The 26,275-nt window shown below is 45.7% G+C and overlaps 1 protein-coding gene across 14 annotated transcripts in view; it reads left to right on the top strand.

The window, feature by feature from the left end:
• SMARCA2 (SWI/SNF related BAF chromatin remodeling complex subunit ATPase 2) overlaps positions 1-26,275 on the top strand; it is a 128,982-nt gene that overhangs the window by 68,734 nt on the left and 33,973 nt on the right. For all 14 annotated transcript variants that reach the window (XR_014542965.1, XM_083592785.1, XM_083592790.1 and 11 more), the window contains 8 exons: positions 727-834; positions 2,903-2,989; positions 4,061-4,107; positions 4,404-4,570; positions 9,072-9,235; positions 11,128-11,355; positions 14,077-14,154; positions 19,185-19,403. Coding sequence is in view for 13 of the 14 variants with exons in the window: in XM_083592785.1 (XP_083448911.1) it covers positions 727-834; positions 2,903-2,989; positions 4,061-4,107; positions 4,404-4,570; positions 9,072-9,235; positions 11,128-11,355; positions 14,077-14,154; positions 19,185-19,403 (1,098 nt within the window). In the remaining variant the exon portion in view is untranslated. The remainder of the gene's footprint in view (positions 1-726; positions 835-2,902; positions 2,990-4,060; positions 4,108-4,403; positions 4,571-9,071; positions 9,236-11,127; positions 11,356-14,076; positions 14,155-19,184; positions 19,404-26,275) is intronic.

The raw sequence follows: 26,275 nt of genomic DNA, 5'->3' as shown, positions 1-26,275 counted from the left end.
ATGTCAAGACTTGTGAGGTCGGCAGTGAAGAGGCTTCAGGCTTGTGGAATCTGCTGTGACCCTGACTTTAAACAACTGGAGATAGGTTCAAAAGAAATGCATCTGGAACTTTAGAATTCTTAAGTCAGGAGCCCACAGTCCCACAGAAAAACCCATTCCCAGTTGCCTCCTCTCTGCAGACTTCCTTTATTTCAGTGGTATAATTTAAGGGGGAAGTCATTTGGTTGTTGGCATTGTTATGTGATTAGGAGTCCTTGCTGATCTCCTGCAAATCACCCAGAAAATCTATATTTTGCCCATTCCTGCCTTAAAGCAGATCTAGGCAGAAGAAGGTAGAAATGGATCTGCCATTCAGTCGCTTGGCGATTTGCAGTATATCTGCAAGGATTTCTGATGATGTAGTTGTTTAACGATAGCAGCAACAAAACGGCTCCACCCTCAGCTAAATTATGCTGCTAAAGTGAAAAAATCTCCAAGTAACCGAATTTGTCTGGTCAGTTCTGGTTCTCCTCCGCGCTGGGCTTTGGCAGATGAATCTTGGGTTTCTACTAGATCAAGTAGATCCTGTAAGCTTGAAGTCTTTCCAACGCTGCTTTAGAAAATGTCTTGTGGCTTACGGTGCCATTGTGGTCAGACATTTAGAGATAGCGTGAGATTCTCGCCAGGGCACGAGGCGTTTCCATTACTCTGAATTTTTGAGAGTGACACGTTACTTGCTCCTCTCAGGTGGAATATGTGATCAAGTGCGACATGTCGGCTCTCCAGAAGATCTTGTACCGCCACATGCAAGCCAAAGGGATCCTCCTCACAGACGGCTCTGAGAAGGACAAGAAGGTGAGCAGATTACAAGAGAGATCCGCTCTCTTTCCCAGAGCAACCCTATCCTGATCAGCTGTGTGACCCGAAGAAGTCAACGGGAAGCCTTTCGGGGTCCTCCCCACCCCTGGCCAGTCAGGGCTTGGGAGAGGGGGTGGGAGAGTGATTTGTACGTTCCGAGTACATTCCGAGTACTCCCAGTACGTTTCCAAGCACAATTCAAAGTGTTGGTGTTGACGTTTAAAGCCCCAAACGGCCTCGGCCCAGTAGACCTGAAGGAGCGTCTCCACCCCCATCGTTCTGCCCGGATGCTGAGGTCCAGCACTGAGGGCCTTCTGGTGGTTCCCTCATTGCGAGAAGCAAAGCTACAGGGAACCAGGCAGAGGGCCTTCTCGGTAGTGGCGCCCGCCCTGTGGAACGCCCTCCCATCAGATGTCAAAGAGATAAACAACTACCTGACATTCAGAAGACATCTGAAGGCAGCCCTGTTCAGGGAAGTTTTTAATGTGTGACATCTTAGTGTATTTTTGGTCTTTGTGGAAGCCGCCCAGAATGCCTGGGGAAACCCAGCCAGATGGTCAGGGTATAAATAATAAATTATTATTATTATTATTATTATTATTATTATTATTGACACTTCTCTGCTGGCAAACAGGATCATGGCCAGCGGTGGGGGGGGGGCGGTGGCAGAGGAGGGGCTTTACTGCAGCAGAGGCCGTAGCATCACCCAACTGGAAGGAAAGGTCCCTTCTGTTAGTGGCCAGTCATAGGGCTGGACGATATCTGGTTTTCAACATTGTGATCTTTCACCAGCTAAACATTGCGATATACCGATATATCACCATGTCTGAAATAAGGATGGAGCTATGTAGAGGCATTGGCTGGCTTCACAGTTTTTCCCGCATCGTGATTTTTGCCGGCGCCAGGTTCAATTTCAGGGGAGAACTGAGCCGGCAGAGTTAACCGGGGCTGGAGGAATCGAGAGAAGCTTTGGCTGGCTTCACGGTTTTTCCTTCATCGTGATCTTTGCATAGCACATCACAATTTGTGATATATTGCCGGGTCAAGAATTACAAATCTGACACAGTGGAACCTCGGTTGTCAGACGTAATCCGTTCCGGAAGACCGTTTGACTTCCAAAACGTTCAACAACCGAGGTGCAGTTGCCAGTCGGCAAATTCCTTTTTGAAAAATGGAAAAAATGCACCGCGGAAGCCATTCGACTTCCGAGACACGTTCAAAAACAGAAGCATTCCCTTCCAGGTTGTTGGTGTTTGGGTTCCAAATTGTTCGGCTTCCAAAGCGTTCGACAGCCGAGGTTCCACTGTATCACAATATGGACTTCAGACTGGTTTTGGATCATATATCAAGATATCGCCCAGCCCTAGCCAGTAGAAAGCCCCAAAATGCAGGACGTGGCAGGATAGGATGCTGGGAAACTTGGATCCAGTAGATCTGATGCGTGGAACCCTTAGCCAGCCAGCCTGGGGCTAATGTAGCTTTCTTTTTTAAAAATGCTTTCCTATCCTGGCTGGGGCAAGCCAGCAGGACTCACTATGTCCCACGTAGGACCAGTCTGGATAGTTGGCCTTGGTGAAGATTTGACATTTTCATCCCCAAAAAGTTTTTGATTTGAGTTTCTGCTGAAATGAGGCTGCATTTTAATGTTGTATTTTAATCTTGTTTTAAGTTGTATTTTGATCAATTGGTTTTATACCTGGTGTTAGCTGCCCTGAGCCCGGTCTTGGCTGGGGAGGGCGGGGTATAAATTTGTTGTTGTTGTTGTTGTTTTGTTATGATGATGATGATGATGATGATGATGATGTTCCTGTGCCTCAGTGCCTCCTAGTCACAGTTTGGACTTCTCCTGGCAGATTTCATTATATCCCAGGAGCAGGTTTTCAGAATAGCTGGAACATTGGAGTGCTTTGAAATTCCCCCAGCTCACGTTAACTAACATGAAATAGGAGTCTGGGGTATTTAGAGGCCTAAAGTGCGTCTCCTGTGTTGCATGGTCTGCCAAGTTTTGTGGGATCTTCCCCCATTTCCACTGGACTTTGTGACGTCTCACCTGTTCCTTCCTCAGGGAAAAGGAGGTGCCAAGACTCTAATGAACACCATCATGCAATTAAGAAAGATCTGCAATCACCCCTATATGTTTCAGCACATTGAGGTGAGTCAACATTGCTCCTTTGTTATCTCAGGGGTTAATGGGATAGAGGAGACTTGGACTTTGTTCTTTCTGGTCTTATGTAGGGCAGAGTCAAAGGGGGACGCCCCCAGGGTGTGCAAAAACAGCCTCTTTAGGGAACTTTAGGGGGGGGGAAGAAATCTGTTTTTTAAAAAACAAAATGCCAGCAATAAAAGGAGGCAAAAGTGTTTGTCCCTCATATGAGGAGGAATTTTTCAGGCACTGGCCCCTGTGTCTACGCAGATGTCATTTTTTGACGTCTGCACAGACGCAATTTCCAGAGCCACGGAAGCGAGTCCCCGCGCAGTGCTGCACCAGTTTAGCGCAGCATGCAGGGACTCGCTGAGCGGGCGGCTCGGTTCGTGGACGGCTTGTGGGCCGGTTAAACTGCCCATGGGCCACTTTTGGCCCACGGGCCTTAGGTTGCCGACCCCTGCTCTACAACCTTGCAGCGAGGTCTACTCAGAACAGGTCTCACTGATGATCCAACATGCATTGGAACAATGAAACAATGCTCAAAACTTGTTTTTGAGGATTGTCTAAGGAATCTTTTGCCTGTAACTGCATTTGTGGATCTTTCCCATAACCTAGAGTCATTTGCCACCCTGAATGAAAGAAATATATTTCATCTTCTTCTAGCTTAATTGTTTTTAAAAGGTTCGTTTTTTTATACACCATTTGCAAAGGAATATTCAGGCAAGATTTAATCTTATTAATGTGCTATTCTTTTATGTAAGGCATATACATATTGGTACATACTGAATTTATTCATACTTTATTAAGATGACATGCTGTGTTACAATATAAGCTTTTTATTGGCTCTTTATTTACCAATCCATCCATTTCAGTAAGTTGCAAGTAGTTTGCCAGTTGATTGACATCAGAGAAGTATGTTTATTACAATGTGGTCTATGCACTAATAAGAGAAATACCATTTAAAAAATCTGTTATTTTAACTAGCACCACCAACCTAGGTTTATGAGTTTAGAAAGACTTATGTTGGGTGTAGTTTAATCTAGTCGTGTTGAGTAATTTGCTGTTCTCCATTTGCAGGAATCCTTTGCTGAACACTTGGGCTATTCAAATGGTGTCATCAATGGGTAACTATTATTTTTTACTTCCTAGAACTTGTCATCACAGAATCTTTTAGAGTTTAAGTGTTTAGATAGTTGCTTGGCTTTAGGTTGGACCTTTTCTCTTTCTGGGGTTTGTGTAGGGTTTGGGGAAGTAATCCCTGTGCACCCTAATATCTGAGAAGAAACCACACATGGTTCGTTTTCTGCAGTCCATACCAAACGTTCCGCTTAACAGCCTATAGGTGAGAAGTAGGATGTGCTAATTGCATGTGCAAATGTCGCCTTGTTAATATTTATTATCCAGCCTTTTCTCTTCACAGAGCTGAGCTTTATCGGGCTTCAGGGAAGTTTGAGCTCCTCGATCGAATTCTGCCAAAGCTGCGAGCCACCAACCACCGCGTCCTCCTCTTCTGTCAAATGACGTCCCTCATGACCATCATGGAAGACTATTTTGCTTTTCGGAATTTTGCTTACCTGCGACTTGACGGTAAAGTTCCAAAGGGAAAGGAGCTCAAGAAATAAATGAGGGGTGTCTTGTGATCTTGGAGCCAGGGGCTCCCGCTCTCAAACCCCTGTTTCTCCCCACCTCCTGTCATCTGGTGGTCCAGGCCACTGAGAAGGTGTTCCCTTCCTTCACATCCGTAAAAGTGCCAGCTGCTCGCCAGAAAGTTCCTTGTTTATATCTCACCCCAGCCACAGTGCGGTTAAGACAACCCGTCTTTCAACTCCCCTGCCTGTAGGATGGGGAGAACAGTACTTCACTGACTTACTGGAAATGCAACTCTGATTCAAGGCATTTTCAAGCCCTTCCAGTACTGACTCCAGTCCTTTGCAGTCTTTGTCCAAGGTGGACAAAGCTGTCCTCTTCAACTTTTTAGCTCTCCTCTGGGACCTTTTCCTCTTTTGTACAGCGGTACCTCTAGTTACGAACTTAATTCATTCCGGAGGTCCGTTCTTAACCTGAAACTGTTCTTAACTAGAGGCGTTCTTTCGCTAATGGGGCCTCTTGCTGCCGCTGCACCACCGGCACACGATTTCATTTCTCATCCTGGGGCAAAATTCTCAACTCGAGGTAACTCTTCCAGGTTAGCGGAGTTTGTGACCTGAGGCGTTTGTAACTGGAGGTACCACTGTGTTTGCTCTGAGTGTTTTTTCTTTATTATTTCACATTAAGATCGTACACAGTTTTCATCAAAATCGATTTATTTGTCTTGGCAGCTTCCCATCTTTACTTTTGAGAAGGTCTAATTTTGCAGCAAGTGCTGGTGCAGTTCTAGGTGACAGACCAGTCTGTAGTCCAAACCCAGTTTGAAGTCTATATCGTTATATCAGTTTCATAATTTTTTGGCCTGGCAGTATATCACGAATCATGGTGTGTGTGTGTGCGATGCAAAAATCACGATGTGGGGAAAACTATGGAGCGAGCCAATGCCTCTGCATAGCTCCATCCTTATTTCAGACATTGTGATGTGATGTGATGTATCAGTACAGTGGTACCTTGGTTTAAGAACTTAATCCATTCCGGAAGTCTGTTCTTAAACCAAAGCGTTCTTAAACCAAGGTGTGCTTTCCCATAGCAGCGGGGGACTCAATTTACAAATGGAACACACTCAACAGAAGTGAAACATGTTCTGCTTCCAAGGCAAAGTTCACAAACCAAATAAAAAAATTCCTCCCAGTAGCACCTTAGAGACCAACTAAGCTTGTTATTGATATGAGCTTTCGTGTGCATGCACACTTCTTCAAATACTTCTTCAGATACACAGTATGCATGCACACGAAAGCTCATACCAATAACAAACTTAGTTGGTCTCTAAGGTGCTACTGGAAGGAATTTTTTTATTTGGTTTCGACTACGGTAGACCAACACGGCTACCTACCTGTAACTTCACAAACCAAAACACCTACTTCTGGGTTTGCAGCGTTCTTAATCCAAGTTGTGCATAAACTAAGCTCTTCTTAAACCAAGGTACCACTGTATATTGTGCTGTTTAGCTGGGGATATATCATGAAGTTGAAAACCAGCTCCATCCTATTCTAGACATTGTGCTGTATCCGTATTGCCCAGCCCTTTGGCTTTGTTAGGCTGCTTTGATCCTTCCCACCGGATGGTTGGGCATCTGTGGAGAGTGGAACATTGGACTCGCCAGAAAGGTGGCTTCCTATCCACCTATGTTAATTGTAGGGCTTTTGCAGGGGACCAAACAGCTGCATTGTCCTTTATATTCACCTGTGTGTTTCTACCTCTTAATGCTAGTTCTGTATTTTTCACGTTCATTAATGCTCAGACCAAGTTTTTGGTGCACTTAACTTTTTACTTATATGGATGCGTGTTTGTTAGAGTTGAGGTTGTTCCGTTCTCTTCTTTTCCTTTGTGATTGTTCTGTGCGTTTTCCTTCCTTCTCTTTTGGGTTGACTCTTGCCCTGTATCCTGGGTTGGTCTCATCCTGACATGGGCTGGCGTCAGGGCTGGGAGGGCTCAGGGATGCCTTGACTAGGAGATGCATTTCTGGGCTAAGAACATCAGGTGGCGCGAGGTGCCACCTGATGGATGGGTGCCCACTGAATCCACCTTTCAGGTGAGTCCCAACGATCTCCAGATTATGTTATGGGACCAAGCTGAACGTGTGCACTCAGTTCACTGGAGAAACACTCTAGTCCATTGATGGAAATCAGTTTATCTGGGTATTCCTCGCATCTGGTCCAATTCAGATCATAGAAGGGACCCGCAAGGGGTATCTGGTCCAGCCCACAGCATTGCAGGAATGTTCTGCCCAACGTGCGCAGGCTGAGACCCCACCTGCCTGCGGACTGTCTTGCCAGAGTGGTGCATGCTCTAGTTATCTCCCGCTTGGACTACTGCAATACACTCTACGTGGGCCTACCTTTGAAGGTGACCCGGAAACTGCAACTAATCCAGAACGCGGCAGCTAGACTGGTGACTGGGACTGGCCGCCGGGACCACATAACACCAGTCCTGAGAGATCTGCATTGGCTCCCAGTACGTTTTTGAGCACAATTCAAAGTGTTGGTGCTGACCTTTAAAGCCCTAAATGGCCTCGGTCCTGTATACCTGAAGGAGCATCTCCACCCCCATCGTTCAGCCCGGACACTGAGATCCAGCACCGAGGGCCTTCTGGCGGTTCCCTCATTGTGAGAAGTGAGGTTACAGGGAACCAGACAGAGGGCCTTCTCCTTCAGATGTGAAGGAAATAAACAGCTATCTTCTTTTTAAAAGACATCTGAAGGCAGTCCTGTTTAGGGAAGTTTTTAATATTTAATGCTGTATTGTTTTTAACACTTGATTGGAAGCCGCCCAGAGTGGCTGGGGAAACTCAGCCAGATGCACGGAGTATAAATAATAAATTATTATTATTATTATTATTATTATTATTATTATTATTATTATAACGTGGGATTCGAACCCACGACCCAGAGTTGAAGAGTCTCACGCTCTACCAGCTGAGCTGTCCCAGCGATGTTTAAGAAGCCATAGTTCTTAACACTAACTTCCCCTGAGATTTTTTTTTTTAATTTGAAGTTAACTCGGAAGTTGGAATAATTTGCTTCCGAAATCTATTTTAGCATTATTTTTACCTAAAATAATGGGAGAAGTAGAGCTTGTAAATGAATTCTTCTGCAGAAATGTGATACGTTAATGTGATTTAAAAAATTAATCGCACTCCAAATCGCATGCACGCTCTTGGGATGAGTTTTTCTCTTGGGATGAGTTACTTCACTAAAGAGTTACAGATAGGTAGCCGTGTTGGTCTGCCATAGTCAAAACCAAAAAAAGTGTGTATCTGAAGAAGTGTGCATGCACACGAAAGCTCATACCAAGAACTAACTTAGTTGGTCTTTAAGGTGCTACTGGAAGGGAATTTTTTGTTTTTTTTTGTTTTCACTAAAGAGACTTTTTTTACTCCCTAAGAATGTAGATATACAGTGGCACCTCAGGTTAAGTACTTAATGCGTTCTGGAGGTCTATTCTTAACCTGAAACTGTTCTTAACCTGAAGCACCACTTTAGCTAATGGGGCCTCCCGCTGCTGCCATGCCACCAGAGCACGATTTCTGTTCTCATCCTGAAGCAAAGTTCTTAACCCAAGGTACTATTTCTGGGTTAGCGGAGTCTGTAACCTGAAGCGTATGTAACCTGAAACCTATGTAACCTGAAACCTATGTAACCCGAGGTACCACTGTATAAATATATATCAGTGAATTTCAGAGCATTCTCCCTTTACCTTTAGCAGCAATCACCTCTGTCTGTGACTGAAATTGAAATGTTCAGTCTTTATATATTATTAGAAGAACATACTTAGCAAAACAAAATACTTCTAGATAAGCAGCAGTTTGAGCCTTCTAATTAAAAGGCAATCCAAGGCTTCAGTAATATTAAATGCTTTGATCCCAAATGTTTTTGCTTAGCAGTCAACCTCATTTTTTCAGTAACATCACTTCAAAGTAAATGGCTCAGGATCACAGTCAAAGCTGGGTGGGTTTTTTAAAATAAAAAAATTAGAATAGCAGGTGATAGTTCATCAGTACTCTGCATTTACAAAATGCAGAATTCTGCAAAAGCACAAATTCTGCAACTGGAACAAAGTAAATAATTACACAAGCATTTATACATTATTTTTTCCTATCTCACCATTTGGCTTTATGAATGGAAAGACCCACAGCAGATAAGATCTCATACAACATACACACCATTAAACGGTCCTGCAGTTTTCTTCTTCTCAGAGCCTTACAGAAGTTGGTGTCTTTTCTCCTTCCGGTTCCCCTGGAGTTCCGCGCCCTGCTAAGGCTGCAAATAATGTTTGTGCCAGTGCTGATGGTGTTTGTTATAGCCGTTCATACAGACAGCTGGAACCACAGTGGCTAGTGCTGATTTTGAACCATATAAAAGGAAAGGAGAATTAAAGAGGACATCATCACTTGGAGATGCTTTGCAATGACACGTGCTTTTTTGCCCGCTCCTCTTTTCAGGAACGACGAAATCGGAGGACCGGGCAGCCCTGCTGAAGAAGTTCAACGAGCCCAATTCCCAGTATTTCATCTTTCTGTTGAGCACGAGGGCTGGAGGGCTGGGCTTGAACCTCCAGGCAGCGGATACCGTCATTATTTTTGACAGCGACTGGAATCCCCACCAGGTTATTTACAGACCACAATTTCTTCTTCTTCTTCAAATAATTTTTTATTAGTTCTTACACATATAAGGGACACGGGTGACGCTGTGGGTTAAACCACAGAGCCTAGGGCTTGCTGATCAGAAGGTCGGCGGTTCGAATCCCCGCGACGGGGTGAGCTCCCGTTGCTCGGTCCCTGCTCCTGTCAACCTAGCAGTTCGAAAGCACATCAAAGTGCAAGTAGATAAATAGGTACTGCTCCAGTGGGAAGGTAAACGGTGTTTCCGTGCGCTGCTCTGGTTCGCCAGAAGCGGCTTAGTCATGCTGGCCACATGACCCGGAAGCTGTACGCCGGTTCCCTCGGCCAATAAAGCGAGATGAGCACCGCAACCCCAGAGTCGTTCGTGACTGGACCTAATGGTCAGGGGTCCCTTTACACATATTTTCCAGCATAACATCCTTTTAAACATCTTTTTGAAATGTTGGGCTATCACAGCCTATGACAGGGGTCAGCAAACTTTTTCAGTAGGGGGCCAGTCCACTGTCCCTCATACTTTTTTTGGGGGGGGGGGATGAACAAATTCCTATGCCCCACAAATAACCCAGAGATGCATTTTAAATAAAAGCACACATTCTACTCACGTAAAAACAGGCTGATTCCCAGACCGTCCGTGGGCCGGATTTGGAAGGTGATAGGGCTGGATCCGGCCCCCAGGCCTTAGTTTGCCTACCCATGGCCTAAGACTTCCTTCAACCTCGACTGATGGTTTTCTAAAGCCTTTTTAATTATGCGTTTTGTTACTATAATTATTGCTATAAACTCAAATTTCCAGTACATCTATTCTTAATTTTTTTCACAGTAATTTATAAATTACTCCTTACAAAACTTCTTGTAACCCTACAAGCTATGTCAATTGGTTACAATTGCTTTCCAAATATATCGAAAAAGTCTTCCATTCCTTTAGGAAAGTCTGGTCCTGCTGGTTCTGAATTTTCCCTATTAGTCTCGCCATCTCAGCATAGTTCATTAGATTCTCTTGCCGCTCTTCTTTAGCTGGCATTTCTTCTTCTTTCCATCTTTTCTGTAATCTCTTCTGCCAGAGGAAGATTTTTTGGCTCTGCCTTTTTGGCTCCCCTTTGAAAATGTCGCTGCCAACCTCTAGATAAGGAGGGTTCGGTATTAGCGCTGACAGTTGCCCAGAGTACAGTGCAGAAACAGATTGGCAGATGAAACAGGCGGGTCGCTGTTGCTTCCTGGGAGTAGGAAGGGCAGGGCAATGGGGACGTCGGTGGGGCGCAAACGCCCCTGGGAGCGTTGCCTTATTGGGAGGTCAAAAAAACCCCAGAGCAGATGGGGGGGGGGACAGGGAGAAGAGAAGAAGCCCCACTGCGCACTGCCAGGTCGACTTCCATGGATACAACTCCTGGACTTGAAAGGGCAAACTAGATATTTCTTACAAGAGCGGGAGCTCAAATTATTAGGGAACCAGAATTGGATTATTTATTCACCCATCTTACGAGAGGGCAGGTGCTGGCACCACACAGCCGGTGAAATGAACTCTATCCCAAATGCACATTTCACTTAAATGCCAAAACTCATGAATTTCATGAAATATATTTTATTTGGGAGCCGCCCAGAGTGGCTGGGGAAACCTAGCCAGATGGGCGGGGTATCAATAATATATTATTATAAATTATTATTGTATTTATTTCGTTAAATAAGCCATGCTTCTCTCATATAATCCTGTGCACCGAAAGCTTAAAGTTTAAGCAGTTTCTGAATTTGGCACTGTGGCTTGTCATCTTTAGCCTTTGATCTTTATAGGTTTATATATATGTAAAACTGTGGCTTCGTTTTGCTTCAGCCAGCCCCCTCTCCCGGGACTAATCCATTCCATGCAATGTGTTTTCCGCAGGACTTGCAGGCGCAAGACAGAGCCCACCGCATCGGGCAGCAGAACGAAGTCCGCGTCCTGCGACTCTGCACCGTCAACAGCGTGGAAGAGAAGATTCTTGCCGCCGCCAAGTACAAGTTGAACGTGGATCAGAAGGTTATTCAAGCCGGCATGTTTGACCAGAAGTCCTCCAGCCACGAACGGAGGGCTTTTCTCCAGGCCATATTGGAGCACGAAGAAGAAAACGAGGTAGTCTGCAAGCTTGTTTTAAGCCTTGAAAATTTAAGATTGCATTCCCCTCTCCCCCAGTTCCAGGATCGAATGCTCATGGTGTTATTGGCTATGTCTACTCTAAAACCAGGACGCGGGTGGCGCTGTGGGTTAAACCGCAGAGCCTAGGACTTGCCGATCAGAAGGTCGGCGGTTCGAATCCCCGCGATGGGGTGAGCTCCCGTTGCTCGGTCCCAGCTCCTGCCAACCTAGCAGTTCGAAAGCACATCAAAGTGCAAGTAGATAAATAGGTACCGCTCCGGCGGGAAGGTAAACGGCGTTTCCATGCGCTGCTCTGGTTCGCCAGAAGCGGCTTAGTCATGCTGGCCACATGACCCGGAAGCTGTACGCCGGTTCCCTCGGCCAATAAAGCAAGATGAGCGCCGCAACCCCAGAGTCGGTCACGACTGGACCTAATGGTCAGGGGTCCCTTTACCTTTACCATACTCTAAAACCATGTGCCCAGACAGTCTGAACTCTGTGGCCGGCATTAATTACCCAAGCCAAGCGAAATTGCATAGTTTGTCCTACTTTGCATATTTGGGCATGTTTGCTCTTTTGCATAATTGATGCTGGTCATAGGAAGGGAAAGGAGATACGCGTTGCAAATGACAGCCATACCTCTGGCTTCTGAAATAGCAGCATCAGGCATTGACCATGTGCTTTTGTGGCTACGTTTGCAGCTATAAATGCTATAAGATGTCGTTTTGGGAGAAGGGAGCTAGCAAAGATTCCTTGCATGGAAGCTGAATTCCGCACTGAACATGCATTCGTAAATAGATAAAACAAATTAATTCTAGGGGGAAAAAACATTTTTTCCCCCTCTTTCAGTAAGGTACCTCAGGGCTGAAATAAGTATGTTGCTTCCTAGCGGCTGATCAGATTATTTCTATATAAAATGAAATATTGTAATTTTGAATGTGTCTCCAAAATTGCTCAGATCCTCATATTTATAGTATCTTAAAATAGAAACCCAAAAAACCAGGCATACATATATGATTCAGAATCATGACTTTACAAATGATAAGAACCAGGAATTGCTGGGAAACCAGGCTACGTATTTTTAAAAACCTTGTTTTGAATACAGTGGCTGCTCATGGGAACATTTTATGGAACCACTTAGGTTGTTGAATTGTTGACTCTGAATAAAAGCCTTGCATACACGTTGCAGAAATCCCTCTCTCTCCGTTTTTCCCTTTCCCAAAGCACCCTGTCTGATGAGTAGATTCCTTCTCTGTATCTCTTTCGTTTTTGTCATCCTACTGGCCCGATCCCCAAGTGGTGCTTTTATAAAGTCCAGAAAGGGAGAGGCAATAATGGGAATTTCTGATAGGCTGCTGTGATGGACACACGCATCATCCCTTAGGGAGACCTATTATGCCAGTCTTTGCCAGCGGGGCGCCCTCCAGATGGGGTGAACAGCTGTTCTGAATGGGGCTGGTGGGAATCAGATGGCAGGCATCACATTGGCGGATGCTAATTGTGTTATCGGGGGGGGGGGTATCCTTTTTAGCATCATCTCACTTTTTTAAAATATTACATTATTTAAATAATAAAATTTGGCTTCAGTTGAGATTCCTGCATTGCAGGGGTTGGGCTACATGGCCCTTAGGGGTCCCTTTGTGTTTCAATCAGCTGATGAGCAGAAATGGAAGCCCTTTCCCTTCTCCTGGGAGTGGCCTGGGGGGGGGATAGACGGGAGACTCTCCCAGCCTCCCCTGCTAGCGCTGCCACCCACTCAGCTTAAAAGGCAGGGGGAGGCTGTTTTGAACGGCGTTCGGCTGCCTTAAAGCCCTTGGCTCCCTCCCTTCCCCTTGAAGATCTCGGCGAGACTGAGAACTTGGAAGCAAGGACAAAAAAATTTTTTTCCTTCCAGTAGCACCTTAAAGACCAACTAAGTTAGTTCTTGGTATGAGCTTTCGTGTGCATGCACACTTCTTCAGATACACTGAAACAGAAGTTGCCAGATCCTTCTATATAGTGAGAAGGTGGGGAGGGGTATTACTCAGAAGGGTGGTGGGAATGGGTGATTGGCAGATAGCTGTGATGAGCCTGTTGACGACTCTTAACGACTGCAATAGGTCTTACAGGAAAAAGCAAGGGGTGAGAAGGTGAAAAATGGCTTTGTCATGTATGAGATAAGAATCCAATGTCTTTGTTCAGACCAGGTCTCTCCATGGTTTTAAGTTAAAAGAGCTGCGGCGATGACCTCCTGGCCAGGGCATAGCAGCTGCCCAGCTGGGCTGGGGCAGGGTGGGTGCGCAATTGAAGGCAGGCAGGTGCACCTGCAGGAAGGCCACTGGCTCACCTGAATGGCTGCCGCCTCATTTCCCCCCCTTCCCACCCAGGTAAGCAGCAGTGAGGGGAGGGCATCTCTGCCCCCCAACGCATGCCACTGCTGCTTGGGAATAAATCCAGTTGAACTTGAACTTCCTTCTGAACAAACATGCAGGTTTTCAATATACTTCCTATGAAGGAAGACCAGAAATTGTATTAAATTACCAAAAATAAATAAATATATCATTGTAAAACTCAGAACAATTTTCTTTCTACGGACTTCCATTATTTCTTGCATATGGTTTGCAGTTGTTCAGACTGGGCAAATCGACAGATGTTTTTTACACATGTCTCATTAATGTCTACGCATCTTGAGGTGGGTGCATGCCTGTAAATTCTGTGATTTTGTCTCCTCTCCTGCAGGAAGAGGATGAAGTTCCCGATGATGAGACTCTGAATCAGATGATTGCGCGGCGCGAAGAGGAATTTGATCTTTTCATGGTAATGATACCATACAATCATACTTTAAATCTTCCTTCCTTTGATTCCCTTTGCAGCTCAGTTCCTAGCCTAGTGATGGAGTTCTGTTTCAGGACTTTTTGAAATTCTGAAGATGAGGAATGCTGGCACTGTCCGGGTCAAAGACCTTTTCTCCTTTCTGGGGCATCCTCTTCCATAAATGCGCCCTCCTTGATAATGGCCTTTTCAGGGGCCAGTGAAGGTTTGCACAGCCCCCCTTGGTCCCCTTGAAATCATAATAATATAATAATAATTTATTATCTATACCCTGCACATCTGGCTGGGTTTCCCCAGCCACTCTGGGCAGCTTCCAGCAAAATATTAAAAAACAATAATTCATCAAATATTAAAAACTTCTCTAAACAGGGCTGCCTTCAGAGGTCTTCTAAAAGTCAGATAGTTGTTTATTTCCTTGACATCTTATGGGAGGGCGTTCCACAGGGCGGGCGCCACCACCGAGAAGGCCCTCTGCCTGGTTCCCTGTAACCTCATTTCTCGCAGTGAGGGAACCACCAGAAGGCCCTTGAAGCTGGATCTCAGTGTCTGGGCTGAACGATGTGGGTGGAGACGCTCCTTCAGGTATACTGGACCGAGGCCGTTTAGGGCTTTCAAGGTCAGCACCAACTCTTTGAATTGTGCTCGGAAACGTACTGGGAGCCAATGTAGGTCTTTCAAGACCGGTGTTATATGGTCTCGGTGGCCGCTCCCAGTCCCCAGTCTAGCTGCCGCATTCTGGATTAGTTGCAGTTTCCGGGTCATCTTCAAAGGTAGCTCCACATTGAGCGCATGGCAGTAGTCCAAGTGGGAGATAATGGTGCAGCCACATTTGAAAATACATCACTTGAACTAGTAAAGTTGTAGATTCTGGTAGGTAGCCATGTTGATCTGACGCACTAGATAGATAGATAGTTGATAGATAGATAGATAGATAGATAGATAGATAGATAGATAGATAGATAGATAGATAGATATTTTCCAGTAGCACCATAGAGACCAACTAAGTTTCTTCTTGGTATAAGCTTTCGTGTGCATGCACACCATGTATCTGAAGAAGTATCTGAAGAATTGTGCATGCACACAAAAGCTTATAAAAAGAATAAACTTAGTTGGTCTCTAAGGTGCTATTGGACATTTTTTTTAGTAAAGTTGTGCTCCTGTTCTGAGAATTCAGCCCCTGTGTTGCCCAGTATGGAGGGAAATGAATGGATCTGAATCTGCCGCGATCTCCAAATTCTTTGCTGATGAACCAGATGAGTTGTTCTTTGTTCCTTCCTACAAAACCAGTATGAAACATGCTCAGTGGACTGACGGAAAGTCTTGGAGGGGCTGCCTTTTTCCCGATGTGCCACAAGAGGCTGCTGTTGCGCCTGCTCGGCTGATAATCCAACTGGTCGCTCCTCTCCGCCTTTCCTGCCCCTGTCCCTTTCCGTTGCTTCTCCGCCACAGATCTGGGGAAATGAAAGCAAGCACCTGCTGCTGCGTCCAGAAAGAGTGTTTCGCTCCAAGAATAGCTATCGGTGGCTGTTTGTTTGCCGCCCTTATCTGGCAGCAGTCAAGGCAGCGTACAAATTAAGCTACACAACAAAAATCACTAAATCAGAACATTGGACACAGCGCATTTTTAAAAGCCACCTTTTTCAGACAGCAAAAATGAAGGAACGCTTTGGGGTTGTATCATTGTGCAGAAGGTTAGGAGGGGCTAAGAGCGGTGGATTTATGACAATGGATAAGAAATGGGGAATTAGCCATATTCATGAACCAAGGGCAGAGCTGGGAGGCCAGTCAAAGAGCAGGAGCGCAAATGATTACAGTCAATCTCACAGCATGGGCATCTTAAAAGCTATATCTGGCATTTTGGGTACCTGCAAGCTCCCCGTACCCTTGAGTGTAGCATCTCAAATTTCCTAACCTGTGTAGGGGCATCACTACGCTGTTGGGGCTGAGGCAAATAAAATGGTCTTTCTCCCCAAAAACCGTTGCAGGTTCCACTTCTTTCCTGCCTCCCTTCCGTGAAATGAGCCTGCAAGCTCCTTTTAAAACAAAACAATCTAGCTCCCTCTGCCTTCCTTTTGAAGGGCCAACATTATGGTGGCGTTAAGCAGAGTTGTTCTTGTCGTTTAGTTGTGTCTGACTCTTCGTGACCCCCTGGACCAGAGCACGCCAGGCCCTCCTGTCTTCCACTGCCTCCCACAGTTTGGTCAGACTCATGCTGGTAGCTTCAAGAACACTGTCCAACCATCTCGTCCTCTGTCGTCCCCTTCTCCTTGTGCCCTCCATCTTTCCCAACATCAGGGTCTTTTCCAGGGAGTCTTCTCTTCTCATGAGGTGGCCAACGTATTGGAGCCTCAGCTTCACAATCTGTCCTTCCAGTGAGCACTCGGGGCTGATTTCCTTCAGAATGGATAGATTTGATCTTCTTGCAGTCCATGGGACTCTCAAGAGTCTCCTCCAGCACCAGAATTCAAAAGCATCAATTCTTCGGCGATCAGCCTTCTTTAAGGTCCAGCTCTCACTTCCATACATCACTACTGGGAAAACCATAGCTTGAACTATACGGACCTTTGTCGGCAAGGCAATGTTCCTGCTTTTTAAGATGCTGTAAGCAGAGTTACAGGGCAGTAATACAGACCCACTGACATAAAAACATAGGTAATTAGAAGTACCCATGTTTAAAATCACCCACAGATATTTTGCATGCCTCACCTTTCTCATGGGCTAAACTCATATTACCATAGCAGAGAACATGAGCCAAGAGCACCTTGCATAAATAATTTTTACGCTGACCAGGATGCTTTCCCTTCTTCATTTGGATAAGTTAATGAAAGCTTCCAGGCTCTTGTTGATCAATTTGTGGGAGTTTGGTGACTGTCGTTGCCCTCAAATGCCCCTTCAGGAATGCACATAATTAAAAATATTTCAAACTGCGTTTTCAACTCACGCCTTGCAAATGAATTAAGCCACCTCTGGAAGAAGAATATCCTGCACATTATTCATCTTACAGCACAGCCATTATCAGTGGTGTGCATTGCAAAATGGCTTGGGCTCTGTGTTGGCCTTTCTTCGGTGCGCAAGACCATAATTATTTCAAAGCCGCAAGGCATGATAGTGTCGAGACTATATGTCATGTCTTGTCCAGTCCTATAGACATACAAGAGCTCAGGATGTTTTTTCCCCAAAGCTGCCCGATAAATGAGGATCCCTTCTCAAGCTTCATTCGTCTTGGTATGGAAGTGGTTGGCTGGTTGGCTTATTAAACTGGAATAATCCATTGGAAAACACATCCACAATCCAAGTTTGTCTCTTGAGCTTGAAAAGTAGACTCACACCTTGGCATTTCTTGCACATAGTCACAGTTCCACTGTTTTCTGTGGAGGTAGAAACCTTATCCAAGCTTCCATATTTTTTGCAGTGTGGGGTCTTCCTGGTCAGGTTGTTGACTCTCCAAGTGCCTTTTCCAAGAGCCTCTGTTTCATTCCTCCTCTGCAATTCCTTCTGGCTTTCTGGTTTTCCTCAGCCAGCAATCCATGCCTCTGGAACCCTCTTAATCCTCACTGGGCTCTTTCTGCCCCCTTCCCAAGTGTTTTCCCCTTAATTTTTCTATTTTTTTGTAGTCTGACACAGCTTGAGGTTCCTCCAAACCTGCTGCCACCTGCTTTTTGTACGTAGATTGTTCTGTTCTGGCTACCTAAGGATCCACACACAGAGAATAAATTCACTATTAGTATATAGGAGGAAACATTTTTTATTCTTAGACCCTGGTGTCAACCATGTTTGTCCTTGGAATTTTTTCTGCCTGCTCATATATTTGGAGCTGACCTTTCCCCATGCCTTGGGCAAATCACATTAGAAGTATTTTTGTCTCCTGCCATCACATTAGTTTGGGGAAAGGGGTGTTTAAAAATACTTCTTTGCCTGCACAAAAATTTCATTGTATGCTGTCTCCTCAAAGGAGGTGCCCTATTCAGAGTTCAAGCCAGCCGTTTCTGCCAAGGAGAGCATCCCATTCTTCCCCCAGCAGCCATGATCAAGTTGTTCTTTTCTGATTTTCCCTCTATTATCTGCGGCTTCTCAGAATTGTTAAATGTTTTTTGTACTTTTGCAAGTCTCAAGGTTCCCCACAAGCATGCAGATAACACCCTCTTGTTTGGGTTACGTCTCTATTCGTGCTCACTATCTGAGTTGACATACATACCAGCTACCATTGTCGTAAATTTCAGAGGTGCTGTTTGCAGATATTCCTGTACTTTTCTTATGTTCCTGTTGTGTGGGGACCGTCGGCAGGAAAGCAAGGACTGAATAGCACGCATCCGGTGAAGTGAATTCTTCTCCACCAGAATAAAATTTGTTAGTCTTTGTTTCTGCTGCAAAAGATTAAATAGCTACCCCTCTGAAACATAACGGACTTCTGAGGTTCTGTAAGTTGGAAGTGCTTGCTGGTTTATTTATCTATTTTAAGTACAGTTTATCATCACCTCTGGAATTTATTTACTTGTTGGAAAAGCCATCCAGATGTCTGAATATCCAAGTGATGTTTACAGAAAGTTTATTCAAATGTAGTAAGGACTTTAAGGCCTTCGTACTGCTGTGTAATAGATGGCTGATATTATTTTAGGACTGGAGTGTAAGTCTCTTTAGTGACCATTAGGGCATGTAAAATTCATTCTCCATTACAGGTACTGCAAATGTTGGCATTTGGTAAGCATTAAAGCACAGGCAAAACAGCCCCAACAAAATACGTTCTAGTTTGCGGAAGCCTCCTAAGTGCCCTTTCCTCCTTTTTTCTTTCTTTTTTTCCCCCTCTTGGTAATTTTAAAAAAATAACCCACCCAATTTTCAGAAATTACCTGTCACGGTAATTTGCATTTTGTTAAGATTTATTCGAATAAATGTTAAGTCATTTGATAAAAAATAAATTGAAGGGAACTTCGTTGAGAGAAAGGAAATGGCCGAAAATTCTGCAAACCTCCAGCTTGTTAGAAATGTCTCAAGGGCGGCCTGTGTTATTCCCGCAGCGAATGGACCTGGACCGGCGCAGAGAAGATGCTCGGAACCCGAAGCGGAAGCCGCGCTTGATGGAGGAAGACGAGCTGCCGTCCTGGATAATCAAGGATGATGCCGAAGTGGAAAGGCTCACCTGCGAAGAGGAGGAGGAGAAGATATTTGGGAGGGGGTCCCGCCAGCGCAGGGATGTGGACTACAGCGATGCTCTGACGGAGAAACAGTGGCTGAGGGTATGTACCATCTCTTCCTTCCTTGACGAGATTTCTTTGTCGATTGATGGGGAGTTAGAGCGATTTGGGCTGCAAAATGGAACCACGCATGGCAGGGGCCAGGCTGTGAAGGAACAACTGTGAAATCTCTTCTCCGTCCCAGTGTATGAACTGCAGAACCATGGTTGCTGAGGCCGGGAGAGCATGGTCTTGCTTTTCCAGCTCTGGACCTGGTGCCCATGGAGGGATACGGTTATCTTTCCCCTCCCACAGGGTACAGGGCAGTTTTTTGTGGGGGAGCGGGAAATATCTGAGTCCGGGAATGCGTGTGTCTTGGCACACATCTGCAACCCCAAATTTCACCCTAATTAATCTGTCTGGGACTCTGCCCCATTAGCAACTAAAAATGTCCTTGCAGGCGGGATGAATCAGGACTGGAGGATACAGTGGTACCTTTGTTCTCAAACTTAATCTGTTCTGGATGTTCCAAAACCAAAGTGTTCCAAAACCAAGGTGCGCTTTCCCGTAGAAACTAATGCAAATCCGATTACAGTAATCTGTTCCAGACTTTTAAAAACAACCCCTAAAGCAGCAATTTAACATGAATTTTACTATCTAAATCATTGATCCATAAGATGAAAGCAATAATGTACTGTACCATAAAATAAAACAATATTGTAGACAAAACAAGCACCGAATATAAGCTCCAAATATCACCTTAGAACACTGCTATCGGAAATGGAAGGTTTGAATTACAATGGGGGGGGGCCACAAATTAGCAGCGCAACAGGAAACACAGGGGGACTCAAAACGGAGCATGTTCAGGTTCCGAAAAAAAGTTGGAAGACCAGAACACCTACTTCGGTTTTGCAGCATTCGGGTTCCAAGTTGTTCGTGAACCAAGCTGTTCGAAAACCGAGGTACCACTGTACTGTTTTAGTTTCAAAGTGGTCAGAGCTTGTCAGGGAACTGTCATCTGAGACGAAGGAGGTGAAAGGGCTCATGGAGGGTGAGAGAGACCACTCAGCGGAGGAGGGGACCAGCAGGGGGAGAAGTGGAGTTACAAGGGAAAGTGAGTCGGAGGGAGAGCTCAGAGATACTTCAAGCGGGAACAGTGGAGAGGTTTCAGGACCTCCCGTAGGCACACCCACTCCTCGGCGGAAACTGTCACGCCGAGAGTCCAGAAGACGCGTTTCCGTCAAGGAGCTTTTATGCTGGAAGAAGTTCCGTAAACGCCCACTGTCCGATTCAACGAGCGATTGATGGAGCCATGCTTAAGGAGCTCCATCACAGACAGAGGTTTGGGAACTTAGCCAAACTCTGAGGGATCAGGATTTTACGCACAAGCAGCTCACCATCCCATCACAGAGCTCTTAAAAGCTTTTCTGACATCCTGGATAGCCAGGATTCGGGCTGCTGCCTTGCAAGGTGCATCTCCTGATTCTGCCTCCCATCCTCGTTCAGGATACGGTAAGGGGCTTGATGAAGGCAGGGAAAGTTCCAGCTTTTGGCCCCCCTCCCTGCCTCCCTGTTTTCATGCCTGGGAGTCCCCTTAATACACAGAATCCAAAACCCTTCTCTTGTCCATGGATGGTCCCATTTTGCTGCCCTGTTGATAGGCACGGCATCAATAAGTTTGCTATTAAAAGGAAATATTACGCTGACAGAGAATAAAACTTGGTCCAACAAGATTTCCTACTCCAGTTAAAGGTCAACGTAATCTTTTCGGGTGCGTCGTATTGCTCAGACGCCGTCTGCACTGCAAATGTCTCTCTGCCTGGCTCTTTCTCCATGTCACTCATATAATTGTAAGCACTTCTTAATTGGATGCAGGCAGTTTCTTGCCATTTAGTAAATCGCTAATTACTATGTGTCACATGTCTGGTTGGGGAAATGATTAAAATCTTCCTTAGAAGTTTACAAAGGCATTCATTCTTTCTGTCTTCGTGGCCTTCTGCCTGCTAGACAAGGCTGAGATCCAAAAGCCTGCCTCAGAATGAGAAACGGAATAGGCCATTTAAGATTTAAATTCTTATCTGTCCAGATGTTTTGATTCTTCAGAGGATCCTCATTACAATATCCCCAAATGCTCTAGCCTGTCAGTTGCTTATGTTGATGAAACATCTGGCTCTTGCTTGCTTGGGACAGAGGGGCCACTCCAGAAAATTCAAATGCAGTTGCATCCCTGTCTAGAAAGGAAAATAGATTTCTATGCTGCAATTTCTGCATCGGGGGGATTAACAAGTAAATGGCAGCTATGAAAACCTTTAGTGCAGATGTGATACTGCCGTGTGTTTCCATTGGCCACTGAGGCAGAGGTGATCTACACGGCCCCTTTCCAGAAATAGGGGTTAGGCTTCAAAGACTTGTAAGTGGGAGAAGAAATTATTATTATTATTATTATTATTATTAATACATATATACATACATAACCCGCCCATCTGGCTGGGTTTCCCCAGCCACTCTGGGCAGCTTCCAACAAGAGATTAAAAATCCATTAAAACATCAGTCATTAAAAACTTCCCTAAACAGGGCTGCCTTCAGATGTCTTCTAAATATCCGATAGTTGTTTATTTCTTTGACATCTGATGGGAGTGCGTTCCACAGGGCGGGCGCCACCACCAAGAAGGCCCTCTGCCTGGTTCCCTGCAACCTCACTTCTCGCAGGGAGGGGAAATAGAGAGAGAGAGAAATAGTTGCTGGCACTGATCAGTTAATGTTTGTCCAAGACCTCAAACTTGGCGCTCCTAGCCAGCTAGCAACTGTACCCTCCATACGGCACCAGCTGCAGCTGCCTCACGGGATGCCATCGCAAACTGCCCTGCTGCCAAATCAGACCATGGGTCCATCTACTCCAATATGGTCACTTCTGATTGACAGCTGTACTCCAGGTGTTCAGGCATGAGTCTTCCCAGTCCTTCCTGGAGATCCTCTGGATTGAAATGCGCATCCTTTGCATGCAAGGCATCAATTGCACCACTGAGCTGTGGCACATTCCCTTGCTAGCCTCTACCCTTGCTTTGTGCCTTTAAGTGAGGACATTGAGTTCCCAGCAGTGGTCCCCTTTTTGCTGTTACTTCCTAGTGCTCAACATCACCGGCGCACAATATGCGCCTTCTTACCAGGGGCTGGTCAGAAAACAGCCGCCACAAAATCCTTCCTAGTCCATTTCCCCTTCTGTAATTGGCCAGGAGTGACTGTTCTTGGGAAACATCAGCAGAATGCAGCAGGAGACAGAATCAGAATTCAAAATGACCTTACACATTGGAGACCAGGGCCCAAGCTAACGAAACTAATTTCAATAGGGACAAACATCAGGTTCTGCGCATAGGCAGGAAGAACCAGGTGCACGAATATAGGATGGGGGACACCTGGCTTTCCAGTAGTACATTTGAAAAGGATCTAGGGGTCTTGGTGGACCACAAGCTGAAGATGATGCAGCTATTCTAGGCTGCATCAACAGACGTCTAGGGTCCAGACCAAGGGAAGTCATAGTCCCGCTCTGTTCTGCCTTGGTCAGACCACACCTGGAGTACTGTGTCCAGTTCTGGGTGCCACAATTTAAGAAGCATATTGACAAGCCGGAATGTGTGCAGAGGAGGGTGACCAAGATAATCAAGGGTTTGGAAACCAAGCCTGATGAGGAATGGTTGAAGGAGCTGGGCATGTTTATTCTGGAAAAGTTAGGAGGAGAAATGAGTCATCTCAAGGGCTGTCACATGGAGCAATCTTGTTTTCTCCTCTGGAGGGTGGGACTTGAACCCATGACTTCGCATTACAAGAAAGGAGATTCCGACTCAACATTCGAAAGAACTTTCTGACAGCCAGAGCTGTTTGACGGTGAAATGATCTCCCATGGGAGGTTGTGGGCTCTCCTTTCATGGAGGTTTTGAAGCAGAGGTTGGAGGGCCCTTGGTCAGGGATGCTTGAGCTGAGATTCCTGCATTGCAGGGGGTTGGACTAGATGACCGTTGGGTCCCTTCCAGCTCTCAGATTCTCGGATTCTCTTGGCAGCCTGAAGGCATTGAGCAGAGATGGGACCAGGTGGCATTGTCCCACCGTTAAGCCATTTGTGACTATTGTACATGCAACAGGGTGGGGGCTGAGTGGCGCATACGACCCGTCTGTTGTGTGGCGTGCGCGTCGTTTGAATTGCAATCCACGAATGTGGAAAATGACATTGCACACAGACTAAAACAAATCCACAAATTTACGCGCCTGCCTCTCTATTTTTTCCTTCATGCACCCTACTCCTTTGTGCGGTTGCCGTTCTTTTGAGATCAATAAGGTAGTTTCTGGTTTCTTTTAGAGCGATGCCTTTGCCTAGGAAAAAGTGAGATTTCCAAATATTTTATGCTCTTTGTAGAGCAAGGCTGGAGAATCTTCTTTCTCTGGTGAGTCACGTTCCCTCAGAGATAGCAGTCGACCGAAAGTGTGCAGAGCTGGAGCCAAATATGGAGGGGCACCCCTTCTCTCCCCCCCCTTACCACTCCTTGTTTTCTCTCCCTCTTGTCTTGCCACTTTCCCCCTCCCAACCCCCCCTTTTTAACTTTCTGTCCACCCACATGGACTTAGGTGAAGGGCTGCCCAAAATTACACCAAGGGACAGATCTCTTTTTGGAATGAAAGGGAGCTATAAATCTGTTTGATGGTGGTGATGTTGATGATGCTCATGCTCTCCACTGCTGTAATTGCAGGTCTAATTGAACCTGTGTCCCAATCCCCTTCGCCACCTTTTTCTTTTAAAACAACATTACCAAGCAAGGAAAAAGCGCTGCTTTATAAATACCCCTTCTGTCTCAAAACATCATAATCTTACAAGGCCAGTTTTATTTTACTTGGCCACTAAGCTGTCAGTCAGTTGAAAATTCAATAATGATTTACTTTTACTGCTTGGAAGGTGGGTTACGGCCGCAAGTTGCTATTTTCTCAATGGTGGAGTCTGTTTGCTCCTGTTCATAGGAGGGTAAGAAAGAAGGCAAAGGCAGTTCTTCATTTGTGACATTTTGAACACCCAGGCTGCTGTTTTAGAACAATTTCAGCTGGAATAAATTTTATTTGGAGGAACTTTTAAAAGGAAGAATGCTTCTGGTATTAACTAGTATGTTTCAGTAACGTTTAAAATTAAGACCAACAGTATGGCCTTATAAAAATTAGGAGCAAAAGATGATTGCAATAATCCAGCAATCTGCCAGCATCTGTTAGGTTTGTTTTAGCCCCGGGTCAGCACAGTGTATGGTCACATTAAAGGTAAAGGGACCCCTGACCATTAGGTCCAGTTGTGGCCGACTCTGGGGTTGCGGTGCTCATCTCGCTTTACTGGCCAAGGGAGCCAGCGTACAGTTTCCGGGTCATGTGGCCAGCATGACTAAGCCGCTTCTGGCGAACCAGAGCAGCACACGGAAACGCTGTTTACCATCCCGCCGGAGTGGTACCTATTTATCTACTTGCACTTTGACGTGCTTTCGAACTGCTAGGTTGGCAGGAGCAGGGACCGAGCAACGGGAGCTCACCCCGTCACAGGGATTGAACCGCCGACCTTCTGATCGGCAAGTCCTAAGTTCTGTGGTTTAACCCACAGCACCACCCGCGTCCCTTAACCATGGTTATCCCTTTGCAAAAAGGGCAGGGGGCAATTTCTGCTTGGCAGATGGGGGGGGGGCAAGGGATGTGATCCCGTAGGTAATCAGGAGTGTTAGGGCCCTTTGAAAACTCCAGTGGTTTCCATAACTATGTTCAAAGAACTATAATCTCTTATCTTTCCCTACTTTTTGACTTGCAAGCAGAATATGGCTGCTTTTACTTTTTCAGAAAACTACATTCTAAGAAGCTTATTTATCTAGTAGAAACATGCATTTCCTATTTGGGCTTCTGCTATAGATTAAATACAAGTAGGTGAGTAATTGCTACACCAGTCCTTTAAAATTGCCCAAGAGAGAACGCTAACTGGGGTGAGTTTTATTTTGAGAGTGTAATTTTAGGAATTCACTGAGGTGGCTTTCCGTGCATTGCACTTCATACTCTCTTTGTGCCTTTTAGGAACCTCTGTGGGCAAACCCAAACTCCCCACGTCCCTGGGCAATGGCTCCTTGCTCCTGTCCGGTGATGAGTCTCTAGGCCAGGGCCAGCCCAATGCATTTTGCCACTTGGTGCAAACCACAAAATGGTGCCAACCGTAACCCTAACCGTGCTAGGGAATAAGCAGGGAGTGAATATCTGCATCAGAAACGGGGGAGAGGAGAAGGCCAGCAGCCTCTCCCATTCACCAAGAGGCCGCTGCAGAGGCAACGTGGCGAAGGGGTGCCGCTTAGGACATGGCAGATCAGCCGCCAAGGAGAGTGTGGCAGATTTTGCTGCAGCGGCAGCAGTAGCAAGCAATGCATTCCTTGGAGGCCAGATCTGCTGCCCCTGTGGATCCTGCCACCTGAAGCAGTTGCCTCCCCTTGCCTCAGGTGTGTATTGCTAACCCTGGCTCAGTTGCCAGACAACCTCGGCTTAAGCTCAAGGATGGAAGCCATTGCAATTTCTGCAACCGGTTGCAGTTACCCTGGTACAACTGCACAACTGTGTTAGAGGTTGATGAAATAACACCCCAGAAAGGCTGAAAGGTTTATTTTATTTGTTGAATTTATATATCGCCCTATATCTGGAGGTTTCAGGGCGCTTCACAATTCCCTGCTGTCTGGCTTTTTCTATAATGTGGGAATGAGATGTGAAATCGCCCCGGCTTTCCGTTGGTTGATTCTTTGCTGTTGGGATATTGGCTTCGTTTCCTCCCATCCATACAGATAACATGAAGGAGAACACCCTGGACTTTTTCACGGTGCAGAGGTTGTCCTGGTCAGGACCAGTGCTTTGGACATGCCCTGGGAGAGATGTTCCTCTGAGGTGGG

Source organism: Podarcis filfolensis (assembly GCF_964270895.1).
Source record: "Podarcis filfolensis genome assembly, chromosome: 17".
Classification (NCBI taxonomy): Eukaryota; Metazoa; Chordata; class Lepidosauria; order Squamata; family Lacertidae; genus Podarcis; species Podarcis filfolensis.
Note: the sequence above shows the minus strand (reverse complement) of the source record. Positions and strands in the feature narration are given on the sequence as shown.